The 14,145-nt window shown below is 40.0% G+C and overlaps 1 protein-coding gene across 1 annotated transcript; it reads left to right on the forward strand.

Moving 5' to 3' along the window:
* Nucleotides 1-1,140: 1,140 nt before the first annotated feature.
* il12rb2 (interleukin 12 receptor, beta 2a) lies at nt 1,141-13,927 on the forward strand. The gene is made up of 16 exons (XM_031749609.2): nt 1,141-1,453; nt 1,755-1,886; nt 2,593-2,853; nt 3,360-3,483; nt 3,585-3,775; nt 4,297-4,439; nt 4,780-4,921; nt 6,704-6,768; nt 7,426-7,624; nt 8,819-9,001; nt 9,131-9,229; nt 9,331-9,477; nt 10,252-10,383; nt 11,242-11,338; nt 11,420-11,507; nt 11,594-13,927. Exons 2-16 carry the CDS (start codon nt 1,826-1,828, stop codon nt 12,032-12,034), a joined length of 2,373 nt encoding a protein of 790 aa, XP_031605469.1. The 5' UTR covers nt 1,141-1,453; nt 1,755-1,825; the 3' UTR covers nt 12,035-13,927.
* Nucleotides 13,928-14,145: the final 218 nt, after the last annotated feature.

Consider the following 14,145-nt stretch of genomic DNA (forward strand, 5'->3'; position numbering starts at 1 on the left):
AGGACCACCCAGGAGTCTAGACAGTGGTGGTGGAGATGAAGATGGAGGCTTGAGTGATGAGAGGCGGTGATGGGAAGGAGGTGGGTTGCACAAAGGTGGCTGCAAGGAAGAATGAGAGATGTGCATTTAAAGTATGCAGAGTGAAGGAATAAGCTTCATTAGCAGTATCAGTTCTCTATTGCATCACAAAGAGTCAAGAGGAGGGAAAAAAAAACTTCCTATGAGCAAGCTTTTAGTAATTACCTTAACCTGGAAACCAAACTGTGCTTGCTAATGAGCTAAAGATGAAACCACATCCAATTAATCAAGCAAAAGCAAAGTAATGTTATCAACTTTGATAGCGCCTTTATCCAGAAAAATCCAAAAGCTTGTATCAGGTCAAACTCACATATCAGGGCGCGACCCATGCATATTTCTAAATGCTGGCACCACACTTTGAGTAGAAAAGAAGCAATGAGTGTGAAATTATTCCAAAACACACCCAGGCTAAAGCCTTCTGGGGCTTTCCCTCTGCAGTCAGTGGCTCAGTGTCGGGGTTTGTGAACCTTCAATTCTACTCATACATGCACCACCTGCAGTTCAATACCGTTTTTATCACTTCCTGAGAGCCGTCTCACTTCCTCAATGATAATGAACATTTCACGACAGTCTCTCCTTTACTGACATACTACATTTTTAGGAAGTCTCCAGGTTACAGATATCTGTTATTCTTGCTAATTTAACCACTACGGGCATATCCATTCATCTTGAGTCTTGTATTGTATTTCCGAAGAATGCGATGCCACATTGGAAAGTCCCCTATTGCACCACATGGAGATGTAACAGAGGGACTGAAAGACTTTGGGCTGCATGGAAAATCTGATAATGTAACTCATTCTGAGAGCTTGTTTTGCTTTTGCAGGTCCTTCTTTTCAGGAGGTTCCCAAGCATCATCTAAACATCAGCTTGGAGAGATCCCCCCATCAGATAATAATCAGTCTTTGCACCTTTTATCGCATAATAAAATTTGGCTGAATCATGATATGCAATCATTGTTACGTGTTGTCTATCCCTCTGAATATGCTAAACACCACAAAATGCACCCCAAAAACACATATATGTATATATTTTTTTTAATGAGTACTTGTGGTAATAACTGAAATAAAATAAAATATCGCGATTGAATGATTCGCTAAATCTTGGATGCATGTATTAGTAAAATAGACAAGTAGGCAGTGCTGATGTGCAGCCTGGGTGCGCACAGAAGCCTCTGTGGTTATCTGGCTTCAGTGATAATTTCTAAAGTAAAGGTAGACCAGTTTCAGGAGTTAGTTACCTCACATCAGGGGCGGCAGCCAGCCAACACGGAGTCTCCGCTCTCATGTTACCACCGCAGTGTGGACGCGCTCTCTCTCTAAATGAAGATGTTTAGGATCCGATACGAAGACGGATAGAGCTACGAACAGCTTAGACGGTAACTAAAAGTTAAATTTGATGTTGAGATGTGATATTTGGGTGACTTTGGGGATCGTTTCTCCTGTTTTTAAACTACTATTGACTATATACTGTCCTCTGCTGCACTTGAACCATGCGTGTCATTACACTGACACTGATACATGCCTCAAAATGTATACATTTTATAAGTTACGACCTTATTGGATGTATGAAGGGAACTTTTCTAATCAATAATGTTATTTTGATTCCTCCCACCTCTACAGTCCCTGCATCGAAAGCATAAGAGATCGCAGGCATTTATTTTACTTCTCCTTTTTAAGGCGAAGCAGCTCCCGTGGCAATGGAAGAGACACTTAGGCTGCTGTAAAGTTGCTGATGACTCGTGGCAACAATGTTGCAGTTATGGTCGGTCTTCGTCGCCGTTGCCATGCTGGCCGTGCAGCTTTGCATTGGTAAGCTTAGATAAATGTGTGAATTCAGTTTTCTATCATATCCTGTTTTCTTCTCTTTATATATATTGGTGATAAAAGTTCGATATCAACTACACGATCAGTGGGTTTGTTTGGTGTTTTTCTTTTAAGAGATCTTAAAGCTAGTGATCTAGAGTCTTTCCCATCGTCCGTCGTTTGTGAGCCTTCTGGTTATGTGATAGTTTACAGATGATAACTGATATCCTGAAGAATATGCCTAGAAGAAGAATGTGTGCATGTGGACAGTGTTGTTGTGTGCAAATGTGAAGATTGAGATTTGCGTGTTTGCTTAAAATTATAGTTAAATCAAATTTTCACATAGTCCAGATTAGCAGTTAATGTTTGGCTGTTTCTGCAGTTTCCTATGAGCCAAATTTGGCCTTGACTAAAGACATTGACTCAGCCTGGTCCATCTTACATGGGCCAAGTGTCAGGCATAGCCCAGATTAACCCCAAATGTATCTGCCATCTGGGATATAACTTTTTCATATATATATGTGTGTGTGTGTGTGTGTGTGTGTATATATATATATATATATATATATATATATATATATATATATATATATATATATATATATATATATATATATATATATATATATATATATATATATATATATATATATATAAATATGATCATATGATCATGTTATTAGAGTCTGTAAGTTGTTCTTTCTGTTTTTAGGTGACAAATCCTGCGTCATCAGATCCAGTACTGAATCTGTAGTGCAGCTAGGCTCCAGCTTTGAGGTGTTCTGTATCTTTAACCTGAAGTGTACGAGTTCCATGTACAGCGGCCAAGGTCCCACAAAGCAGAAACACAAACCACTGAATTCTACAACCATAAATTTTAAGGTGGTGAACATAACAGAGAACAGGACATACAGCTGTCACTGTGAGAACCGTAAAGATCTGGACCCCTGTGGACTTGACATCTCAGCTGGATGTGAGTATTCAGTGAGCATGAAAGTCCCCTCTACTGAGACTTTTAGCCCAGGTTCATGGATTTAAGGCTCTCTATTTCTAATTAGAAAAAGCCAACAGATTGATGTTGAATGGACTGAAAAGTCCTGAGCGATGCTCTGCAGGGCAGGACTTGTCTTTCAGCTTGAGACCTTCTTATTTTAGGGTATGTTTAGCGCTTTTAAGTTACAAAAGCTGTCAAAAGGTCATTTGGTTCTGCTTTTTTGTCTTTACATAATGTACACTCTGGTTGCATGTTGAGGAGTGAGCACAGCTAAGTGTCAAAGTTAGCTATGATAAGTTGCTGATTTAGTCTATATAGGAGTGGCTAACACAAGTGTGAAAATAAACTATTTTTTGTTGTTGTTGCTGTTTCTGACATATGCAGCTTGACATAAATAGACAAATTGCTACTTTTAGTATTGTTTATGCTTTAGCTCTCTGCTCAATACTCAGCTGAGTATTTTCTCTGGCTTCTTTGATCTCCAGACCTACCAGATCGCCCTAAAAACATTTCATGCATCTACAAAATAGTAAAGAATGAAAGTGGAGTTGTGGTCTGCATTTGGAACAGAGGACGGGACACTAATCTTCGAAACAGTTCAGCGCTTTGGTGAGTCACCACCATACTGCTATAAAAACAAATATTCTGCTTGTCAATTTTGCCTTTAAAACACATCAATAACAGTTTATTCTGTCAACTGAAATTTTCAGGGTGAAGGGGGTGTCTGGAAATCACTCAGATGGATCAACGCCATACAAAGTCTCCAATAAGGGAACCGAGTTGCTGTCGGTGAACTTCACTGTCTCCAGATCAGTCGAGCTCATCTCAGTGTGGGTTCAAACTGAAAATCCACTGGGTTCTGCACAATCGTCCATCATTAACTACACACTCAGTAAAATTGGTAAGACTCACGTAAGTTACCATCAACTGGAGACCAATGACTCCAGAGATGAAACTTCTGAAAAAAAAAGCAAGAAAAGATTTTCAGGTTGACTGAAGGGTATGAGAACGTAATGATGCTGTGGGTAGAATTCCACACCAACTCTGCAGTGGAAACTGTTCTACTTCAATCTTGAAGTTTATGGTTACTGATGATCACCCATCCTCTTTTCCAAATCCTGCCAAAAAAACCCAGAGGAATCCCAGAAAGATGATTCTGCTCATCTCGATGTTACGTTTTTAGCTCGGGAAACGTTTCATCACTCATTCAAAGTCACTTCTCAGTCTTCTTCAAAGTCACTTGGATGAGGGATGAAACACCTTTCCCACTGAAAACACAACATCCAGATGGAGTTCCTTACACGCTGGATTGAGCATGCATCAAGACAATATGGCAAATATTAGGAACCTGTTTTGTTTTAGTGCTGCACAAAATGTTTTCTTTTTGTCATTTATGTGACCGCTTTGCGTTGATCCGAACAGCGATGCCGTCGACTCCCGTTCTCGGCAAGCCAGAGTGCTACTCCCGGAAGTGCATCATGAAAGTGGAGCAGTCTGTGAGGACTCAGCACCTGGAGATCCAGTACAGGGCAGAAAAGCAGACATGGACAACTTATCAGGACTCAGTAAGACATTTTAACTCTTCAGAGTTTGAGAATTTAGGGACTTTCAGTGAGAAAAGTAGAAGTCAGAGATATCACAGGATGTTACCTAAACCTTTGAAGATATACAGTTAGACCAAATAGGTCTGTTACTGATTCAGACCGAGAGGCATATATGAGTAGCAGGACTGATATGAGCATAAGTGAATTGACAATGATGCTCAAGTCTTAAAAACAAGCTGGAATTTGTCCTTTTATGTTCTCTCGGGTTAATTCGTGGATCACTTCCACATGCAAGACTCGTATCTATATGGTAATCTGAGGTTATATAACTGAAAAATATGTATTTATTATTAACTTACAGGTTGTGCAGATGAATTCCTCCCACTGGTCCATCTCTTCTCTGGAGCCCTATAGGTTGTACCATTTCAGGGCCAGATCTAAATTCAGCACCGGCCTGTGGAGTGAGTGGAGCACGAACATTTGCGCATGGACTCAAGAGGAACGTAAGTACTCATGTGTTAACCTGCAGCTCCGGAAGGCCGTTTTAAGGTCTGCCTTTGTGTATTGTAAAGCACTTCCTGACACTACTCATTCTGTCTAGAGACAGATAATAAGGTACACATACAGTATATCCGTGGCGCTTTATCAGTGCAGGCCATCAGATAATACAATGGTGCTTCCTCTCGGTTTCTGAGGCATTTATCTGCTCACCACTGGCTGAGCCACTGAAACGGGTCTTACTATGCTGAGAACAAAAGCAGCTACTACCAATACGATGTATCCATGTTTTCTTAAATTGTTAATGTAATAAATATCTTCAGTAAATTATTATTGAGTGTAATTATACACAAGATGAATAGTGAGGCACAGGGAAGAAAGGTGAGGGTGTGAAGAAGACAGTGATGCTTTATGGGAAGTATCGCTGCATACTTTTAATACTGATGGTGTGAAGATATGCAAGCCTCTGTACATATATGTAAAACTATGAATGTACAGCAGTGACAGATCACTGTATGTACATCATTTTCCATGAACGTCAAACTGTGACAGAAAGGTGAAGCAATGTTTGTGTGAGGAGTGTCTTGCACGCCTTCTTCGAGCGTGTGTGCATCAACACCATAATTGCAGTTTGTCTTTCTTCCCCCTTTTTCTGGATGAGCATTTGCTCCCTCGGCCTCTGAAGAAGGCTATTTTTAACTCCACACATTGAATTAAAAGTGACTGTCCAACTGACCACAGATGATTAATATCATGACCTTAAAGGCACAGTAAAAATCAGCTTAGAGAGAAACATGACCCAATATGTTGCCTTTTCTTGTGAAAGTGGATCATTTCATAGGTGTTTTCATTTTAGTTAGTGCTGTGATATCCTTTTTTGTGGTTGGTATCAAACTGTTTTGGGGAAAATATAAACACTATGAATTGAAACAACTGAAACTGACATTTAAAAGGTTGCAAGTGGCCTACCCTGAAATCTCATTTTAACAACAGCATTTGAACTCATCAACAGGGAACCATTGCTAGAGGCTAACCATGTGACTGCTGTGTGTGTTATCAGTAATACTTAAATTTTCCTTCTTTTGAGAAATTACTGGAAGTGAAAGAAAGTAATAACTGGCAGTGTACTTTGGAATAGGGTTGACGCCAGCATACATGCACCTTCTAGGAGGCAACTTACAAAGCACTCCTTCTAACCTCATTTACATTTTTTTTTTACCACATCTTCCTACATTCGTACACAAATTACAGGGTGAAGTGACCTTTTTTTCCTCACTGGGTTACAACATCTCATGTACGGTCACACACTGCTGCCAGAGTTACTGTAGAGGAAACCACCCTCCCCTGTGTAAGACTTTAGCAAGTTTGGTTTAGACACGCACAGAACGTTCAGAAAGCATCACAGAGTTCGTGAATAAAGCCTCATAGAATTAATTTTAATAATGAATAACCACAGTTTGCACCAACAGACCTTTTAACCACACTGTTTGTGCATTATTTTCTTTTTTTAATTAGATAAGGACTTTGATTCAAATAACATGGGGTTTCTTGGAATTGCTACTCATTACTGTCAGAGTTAAGATGAAAGGAAAGTTTAACAGAGCTGCACATTGGATGTCTGTCACTTTTTAAAATATTTCAAAGCATTTCATCACTGATAAGAAACCATCACACCGTTGCAGATGCACTCATTTACTGAAATGAAAACCCACCCAGTTCACTATCTTCTCTTGCATGAATTGAGTTAATATGCCCTGGTGACTTACTGCAGTTTGTTTTTATTTTAGCCCCTGCCAAAGAGCTGGATGTGTGGCTTGCATCTGATTTTAAACACATGAAAGTTTACTGGAAGGTAAGTTTTTTTTTTTAATCTTATGAAAGAAAACTAATACAGTTTTCACTGTTTCTCATCCTTAACATGGTCGCTGCAGAGTTGAATTACATGAAATTGCACTGCACTTGAAACACAGCACATAGCGCTGCTGTGTGTGCTTGAGTCTGAGGGTTTGAGGTCTACATGTATTCCCCTCTCCCCGTTCTGTGTGTCTGTGTGGGCATGTGGCATTGTAACCATAGTAACACTTTCTGATCTTTGTGCTTTACTACGTTCTGCAGACTAAATGTCAACAACTGACCACCTCTGAGGTGTGACATTCACACTCACACAGTCACCACCCTGGACCACGCACACACACACACGCACGCACACACGTGCATACACATACACACACACACACACACACACACACACACACCTAGAACCTTTCAATGTCACATAAAGACACTGAGAGACAAGTGAAACCTGTCAGCAGACACCACAGTTTCAGTTTACAAGAAAGAGAGGAGCTGAACAGAAATGATGTGTCTTACATACTCATTTTGCTGTGATGTTGATTTTGAGCGGCATCTAAATCCCTGGCTTGTGTAATCATTTCCTTTGTCTGGTCTGCATCCTCCAGTCATCAAAAAAATTGATGTGACGCTTAACTTTTTATCTCTTTGATTTCAGGAGGCGAACGTTTCCGTCTCTAGAGGGAAGATCCTAGGATATGAACTCAGCATTTCTAGCTCTAGTGTCATCACTAACGTCAGTGCCAATGAAAGGAGTTGTCTAGTTGAACTTTGTGCCAGCTGTGATGTGACAGTGAGGGCTCGCAACTCCAAAGGGCTGTCCCCTCCTGCGAGAGTAACAACCCGCCGTACTGAAGGTAAAAAAACAAAGACATTTGACATATGATTCAGCATCTGTTTTTCCATTGTCTGTTCAGCAACCGGAGCTTCTGTGCTGAAACACTGATATGTCTTTGTTTGTAGTTATCTGGTTCACCCAAAACATATTTGGAATATGCTTCACAAGGACAGATCTGGTCTAAAATTAGACCAAATTTGACTACAGCAAATTCCCCTCTGCAGTTTGAGTGAATGGCACTGATGGTCTCGCTATAGTGCATTCAGGCCACAGTGTCCTAACCTTGCCACTGAAAAAGCTGCTCACGAACAGCTGGAGGAATGCAATGAAAAGTCTGTAATGTTGACCTAGCATTCAAACTCTCCAGATCCCAATCTTACTGAGCACCCATGCAATATGCCTAAACAAGCCCGGACCAAGCAGTAACCCTAGAGTGTCCAGGTGTCTGTGGCTGTAAAGCATTTTTATTCCTCGTTCCTTGTCTCACACAATAAAACAAAGTCCCAAATTTTCATTGCCTTTAGTTTTCAAAACTCAGCATGGACACAGATACTTCTCTAAAGTCTGGCTTTAACTGAGCGGCTCTTTAAGAAAGTAAAGAAAAGGTGTGATTTGGTGGGTGGGACCACGAGAAAATTAAATCCAGCTACACCAAAGACAACTTGTGACTTGGGGGAAGTGCGTAGAAGGTGACTCTCGCTGCATTAGTTCCTTTTTCCCAGGAATTATTTTTCAGTTTCACATAGGGAAGATATGACACAGTGTATGTTAATTTCACCCTATAGATTAGATATATCACAATTTTAGTGTTCCTGCGTACATGTTTTCTGGGTCAGATCTGTGTTGATGGCATGCTCGATCTGCTCGATATTAGGCCAGGTGTTTTTGATGTTGTGCATTATCAGCGTACACCAACATGTTAGAGCCCTCCACAAAACAGGGGCAGTTATTTATGCAATAATTCAAGTTGCAGTTTACTTTACACCATCTATTTGTTGCAAAAATAAAACAATTCCTAACTGCCTAATGAAAAACTTTTCCCAGATGGTAATTCAGCCTTGTTTCTGTGTCAGGACAGCTACAAAAATCCACAGTCACTTCCCTTTCTTTTAATTTTAAGTCTTCTTATTAAAATGTTACAAATGTATTAAGTAACACTGGTCTCTGCATTTATAAATTACGTGACTACATGACTGCCTTGTTTTCGCTTCAGCCAAACCCCCTAACAACTTACAAGTAACAGCCAACAACTCCAATATCACCATCTCCTGGACAAAACCTGAAACTGCACCGCCACCCACCGCATATGTAGTGGAGTGGTACCCAGATGGCAACAAGTTGGAGGAGCTCAGATGGGTCAGGCTGGGCGAGAACGAAAACCACGCTGTCATTTCAGGTAGGAAGTGAAAGATGAAGCAGGAGAAAAGCAAAGCCTCTAATGAGCAATTTGTAACTTTTTTGAAAACACACATTTTGCCCATTTCTGCTTTTTTCTCTTAAAGTGCTTCTGTCCTCCTTTCTGCAGATGTCCAGCCATTTGAGTGCTATGACGGAGCGGTGTATGTGCTCTATAATGAGAGCTCTATTAGCTGGAAATTTAAAGGTGTTGCCACTTTGGAGTCAGGTAAGACATACAAAACAGTCAATATTCCTTATTAAATATTAAATCTTTCGTTAATGGTCATCATATTAAGCAGTGTTCTGGGTTGTGCTTGTGGTTTGCAGCTCCGAAAGCCAGCCCACGTGTCCAAGAGAAGGTTGAGGGAAGAAACAACGTCAACATTACCTGGAGTGAGCTTGACAGGAGTCAGCGAAGGGGCTGCATTACCAAGTATACTATCTATTTGGAGACCACAGAGAACTCTAAAAGCTGTAAGGATGAGTTAAACTGCAGTTGTTTTATTTTACTGACATTTTCAGAAAAGGCCAAGGTGAAGAAAATGAGAATGCTAAATCAAAGGGACCACATTAATATTTTATTCAAAAGCTTGTTATTTCAATATGGTTCCAGGCATTAAAGCATTTTTCTTGTGAAGCGATGTAACTAAATGAAACATAAGAGAACAGAGGATTTAAAAAGCATATAGATCATACAGAGGATTCATCAGCCATTAGTTTGTGAAGTTCCGCATTTCTTCTGTTGCCACCATGCCGTTTGGAAACCGGACACAATGAGTAAGGGGTGAAACCACAGATAGCATGTGCATCTATAGAGTTGTGACTTATGAATCACAAGACAGCCACACCTTAAAGTGTAACATTTACACAGTTTGTGCTACTTAAACGGGTCAGCGTAAGCAGAGACAACCAGACCAACCTCACCCTGGCCGCCTCCTCCAGCTCTTCTGAAGAGGGATGCCAAGCTGTTCTCAAGCCAACTAAAATATATAATCTCTCCTGGGTCTACATCAGGGCCTCCTACAAGCTGGGAAGCCCCAAAACCTCACACCTGTGCGGCACCTTAGCCAGATTCCCAAACCACCCCAACTGGATCGTTTCAGTGTGAAGGAAAAGCAACTTTATTCTGAGTCCCTCTCAAATGACCGAGCTCATCTATATACAGTCTGTGACTGAAACATATTTAACTCAAACTATGCACACTGACAGAATGTTCTGCCTCTGCTGTATGTGTTTATACATTTTCAGACTCAACACCAGGATCAGAGAGGACGTATATAATTAAGGACCTGCCTCCAGCAGAGTACAGACTGTGGATTAGTGCTTCAACAGCTGTAGGAGAAGGCCCTGCAAGTCAAAAGATCAAGTTCTTCATTACACGTAAGCAGCTTCTTTTTTTACACTTAGTTTCTTTCAGGGAGGAGTTCATTCCCACTCTTGGGTTTGTAGAGTAAATATGAAACTACACTAGTGACATGGTAAAATAGGAGGTCTGCATGCCATGCAAGCTATTTCCAATGCAATCATTATGCTAAGCTAAGCTAAGCTACCTGGTTGTTGAGTGTTGCCTTTAATTTAACAGGCCTGTAAGAAGTTCATGTCAATTATCACATCTGTAGTATTGTGTTAATATCCATTTGGATTAAAGAACTTCTTATCACAAAATTTATTTTATACAAGTACTTGTAAAATTGTAAAAGTTTCACATTAAAGCTTTTTTTTAAGTGAAACTGTTTAAAAACACACTGTATACTTAAAACTCAGACTGGTTTTGGTTTTCAATCCAAGTGATCTTCGATAAAATAGTCCCTGATACTGATGTATTTTTCTTTAATGTACATATACAGTAATGAGGAAAATAAATTAGTCACCACCTTCTATGCAGCCCTGTGAGAAAACAAGTCCAAGCAATGATTTAGTATCTCGTAGTAACTATCTTTAGCAGCAGTAACTTGTTTTCTGTATGACTCTTCTTTTTAAAGTTGCTTCAGTTCATTGAGATTTGGCATTTATTTATACTTAGCTTTCTTGAAGTACTTCCACTGTGTCACTTGGGTGGAGAACTGGACTGTGGGCCTTTGAAATACCTAATTCTTATACTTTTCAGCCATTCTGTTGTATATTTGCTGTCCTGTTGGAAGAACCTACAAAGAGTTAAGCGTTGTAGACATGCTGTAACAGAGGAAATAAAGGTGTATTCCGTGATCTTACATCCTTTTTTTGTTGCCACTGTTGCAGAGGACGCCCAAGCATTCCTCCTACCAGCGTTTATTATCGGCACTGTGATTGTGGTGATTCTTCTGTGTTTGTGCCACAACTCAACAGTAAAGCAAAGGTTCGTGTGCAACATAAACTCTATAACGCAGTTACACCTTATTATTTTGTTGCTATAAAAAGTTTTCTCCTTCTTCCTCAGGTCTTGGGAGCTTTGCCAGTACTTCATGCTAGATGTTGTGCCAGATCCTGCAAACAGCAAGTGGGCCAAAGAGTATACCCAAGACAAGGTAAACGTATAAAAGTTAAGAAGAATTCAGGTTGGACTGCATCTCTTATTGTTCGTCATTTGAGCACGTGTCTCTGTTCCAAACAGGGCAACATGAACCTGCCGCTCCCACCATGCAGCTCCAGTGAACCCAGGGAGGAAGAAAAGCTCATCCTGGTGAATGTGGAGGAGCTACCCAAGCAGAACAGTGAATCTAGAAAACCAATCTTGCGTATGTCTCCTTCAACCAGACTGAGCTCTGAGACTGAGCCAGAGTCGGTCATTCCAACCACCTACATTAAGAGTTTGTCCCACGACTCAGACAGCTCTGATCACACGCACACGTCTCTGGACACAACTGTTGATTATATTTCATCACACGAGCCCGGAAATTTGGACGAGGAAGATGATGAGGAGAAATGTGGAGAGTTTCTGGACATGCCTTTCATTTCCAATCAAAACATCTTCATAGAGCCGCTGGTGTTTGGAGGGAAGCTGACTCTGGATGCAGTGAAAATTGACTGCAGTGACTTCTTTCAGAACGCTTAGTAAAACTGAAAGCAAATGAAAGCTGTTTTTAGAGGAAGAATGCTGATAAGCCAACAGCCCAGAAACAAAGAACTGCATGAACTACCTCCATGCTCACTGAAACCAGAGAACCTTTGCTTAAGTCTGAGCTTCAGTTATGCAGTAACAATTTTAAACCTAAAGGGTATTCTTATCATGTCATGCATTACAATTGTTTTCTCTTCAAAACGGCAATGGACACACTAATAGCTTGACTACAATTAACAGGACAGACTTGCAAGAGATATTGTCATTTCTGATCTGGCTGAAGAAATTTCCTAATCAGACTTGTCATAGAAAGAGAAGCAGAGGGATTACTTAGTTCCTGACGCAAAAATAGAATTCAGACATCATCTGCTTTTCTGTTGGTGCTTTTCCTGCTATGACATGTAGACATGTCCTCTCCTTTGTAAAAGATCATCCCAAATGCATACTCTGTTATAGCCTTGACTATCCTGTGCATATGCATTTATCCTACCTCAGTCTTAGCTCATCTACAAAAGGAGGAAGTTAAACTGGACCATTTAGAACTAACTGCAACTTTTTAATTTGAGACAAATCCAACACCCCAGCAGTGTTGAGAGACAATAGCTAATATTAGCCTGACAACATCACACAAAGCCAGTAAAACCATGCTGATGTTTATAGAATATGATTACTACACTCAACAAACACTTCATTAGAATATCTGTATATCTGCTTGTTTGTGCAGTTATGGAAACAGCCAGTCAACTTGGTACAGCATATACTCCTGCAGATAAACATTCAGGAGTTTTAGAATGAGAAAAGTATGATCTTTGAGACCAAGTATGATTCTCTGTTTCAGGTTTTCAGTTTACTCTAATACCAAAAAATCAGGAGAAAAGCTTTATCTTATCTCTGATAAGCCCTCTTTCCAGCTGCACTGAGCAGAAAACCATCTTAGACCTGTCGAGTTTCCACATCAGGAATCACTTCTGTTGGCTGAAAACAGAAATCTGAAACTGCAGCCAGCACAGGCTCACCAACACTGGTAAACACAGTCCGCACTGACGATTATTCACATCTGCTGAGGCAACACTTGTAGGATTCATGTTCCCAGCTTGCTTTGACTCAAACATCTGACAACAGTTGTGTAGTGACTTTGGACCCTGCAGTCATCTCAGGACTTTATGGTGGTGCATCTTTTTCTGGTCACAATTTTCTACTTTTAATGCTAAATTCAACATGTTACAAAGCAGAAGTTACCTTTAATTGTTTAATTAACGTGATAAATTTAGCGGCCTCCCCAGTCCCCAGATCTACATCCAGTAGAACACTACTGGCTCATTAAGAACAGGCAAATAATAGCAAGAATATGTATCTGATTAATATAAAAATTATGTGATGCATTTCTATCAAAAGGGGCAGAAACAAAAAAAGGGATACTTGGTGTGTACATATAACATCCACATTTATCAGTTCTATCTTAATATAAATGACAATTACCACTGAACACAAAGTGCCGCTGAATCAGATACATTTTGCAAAGATGTGACAGATGCCATCAGCAATAAAGTCTTTAAAGCCACAAATATGAACTTCATGACAGGGTGAAAGAAAGTCAAAGCAAGTATATTTGGATGTGGATATATTTCAGTCTGAACTGAGTGACGTTGTCATCGGTTGTTCCAGGGCTGGCATAGCAAAAAAACAAAAAAACACAAAAAAGTAAAATCTGTTGAATGTACAGTGCTATTCTTTTATGTTTTTCAAAACAATCTTGTGTTTTGAGCGACCTCTTTGATGATTTTGCACCCTTTGACTATGACTGTCTTTATATGGGAATCGGCGTAGCTCATAAATATATACTTAATTTACTTAGATGTCAATACCAATAAATGAGTTCATCATTCAGACTTTGTATGTTTTTTTTTCTCTCTTGGATGTCGTATGGTCCACTGACTCCAAAGAGGGTAATCGTGGTGCTAGAGTCGTACAAAGCAAACCTAGTTTAGTAACAAGAACACTCAGAGAGCGCATCTCCGATGTTTTATCATATTTATCTTACAGTATGATGACATCAGCAGTTTTCTAGATTATTTGTGATTGTGTCATCCTGATGACATCAGCGG

Source organism: Oreochromis aureus, linkage group 23 (assembly GCF_013358895.1).
Source record: "Oreochromis aureus strain Israel breed Guangdong linkage group 23, ZZ_aureus, whole genome shotgun sequence".
NCBI lineage: Eukaryota > Metazoa > Chordata > Actinopteri > Cichliformes > Cichlidae > Oreochromis > Oreochromis aureus.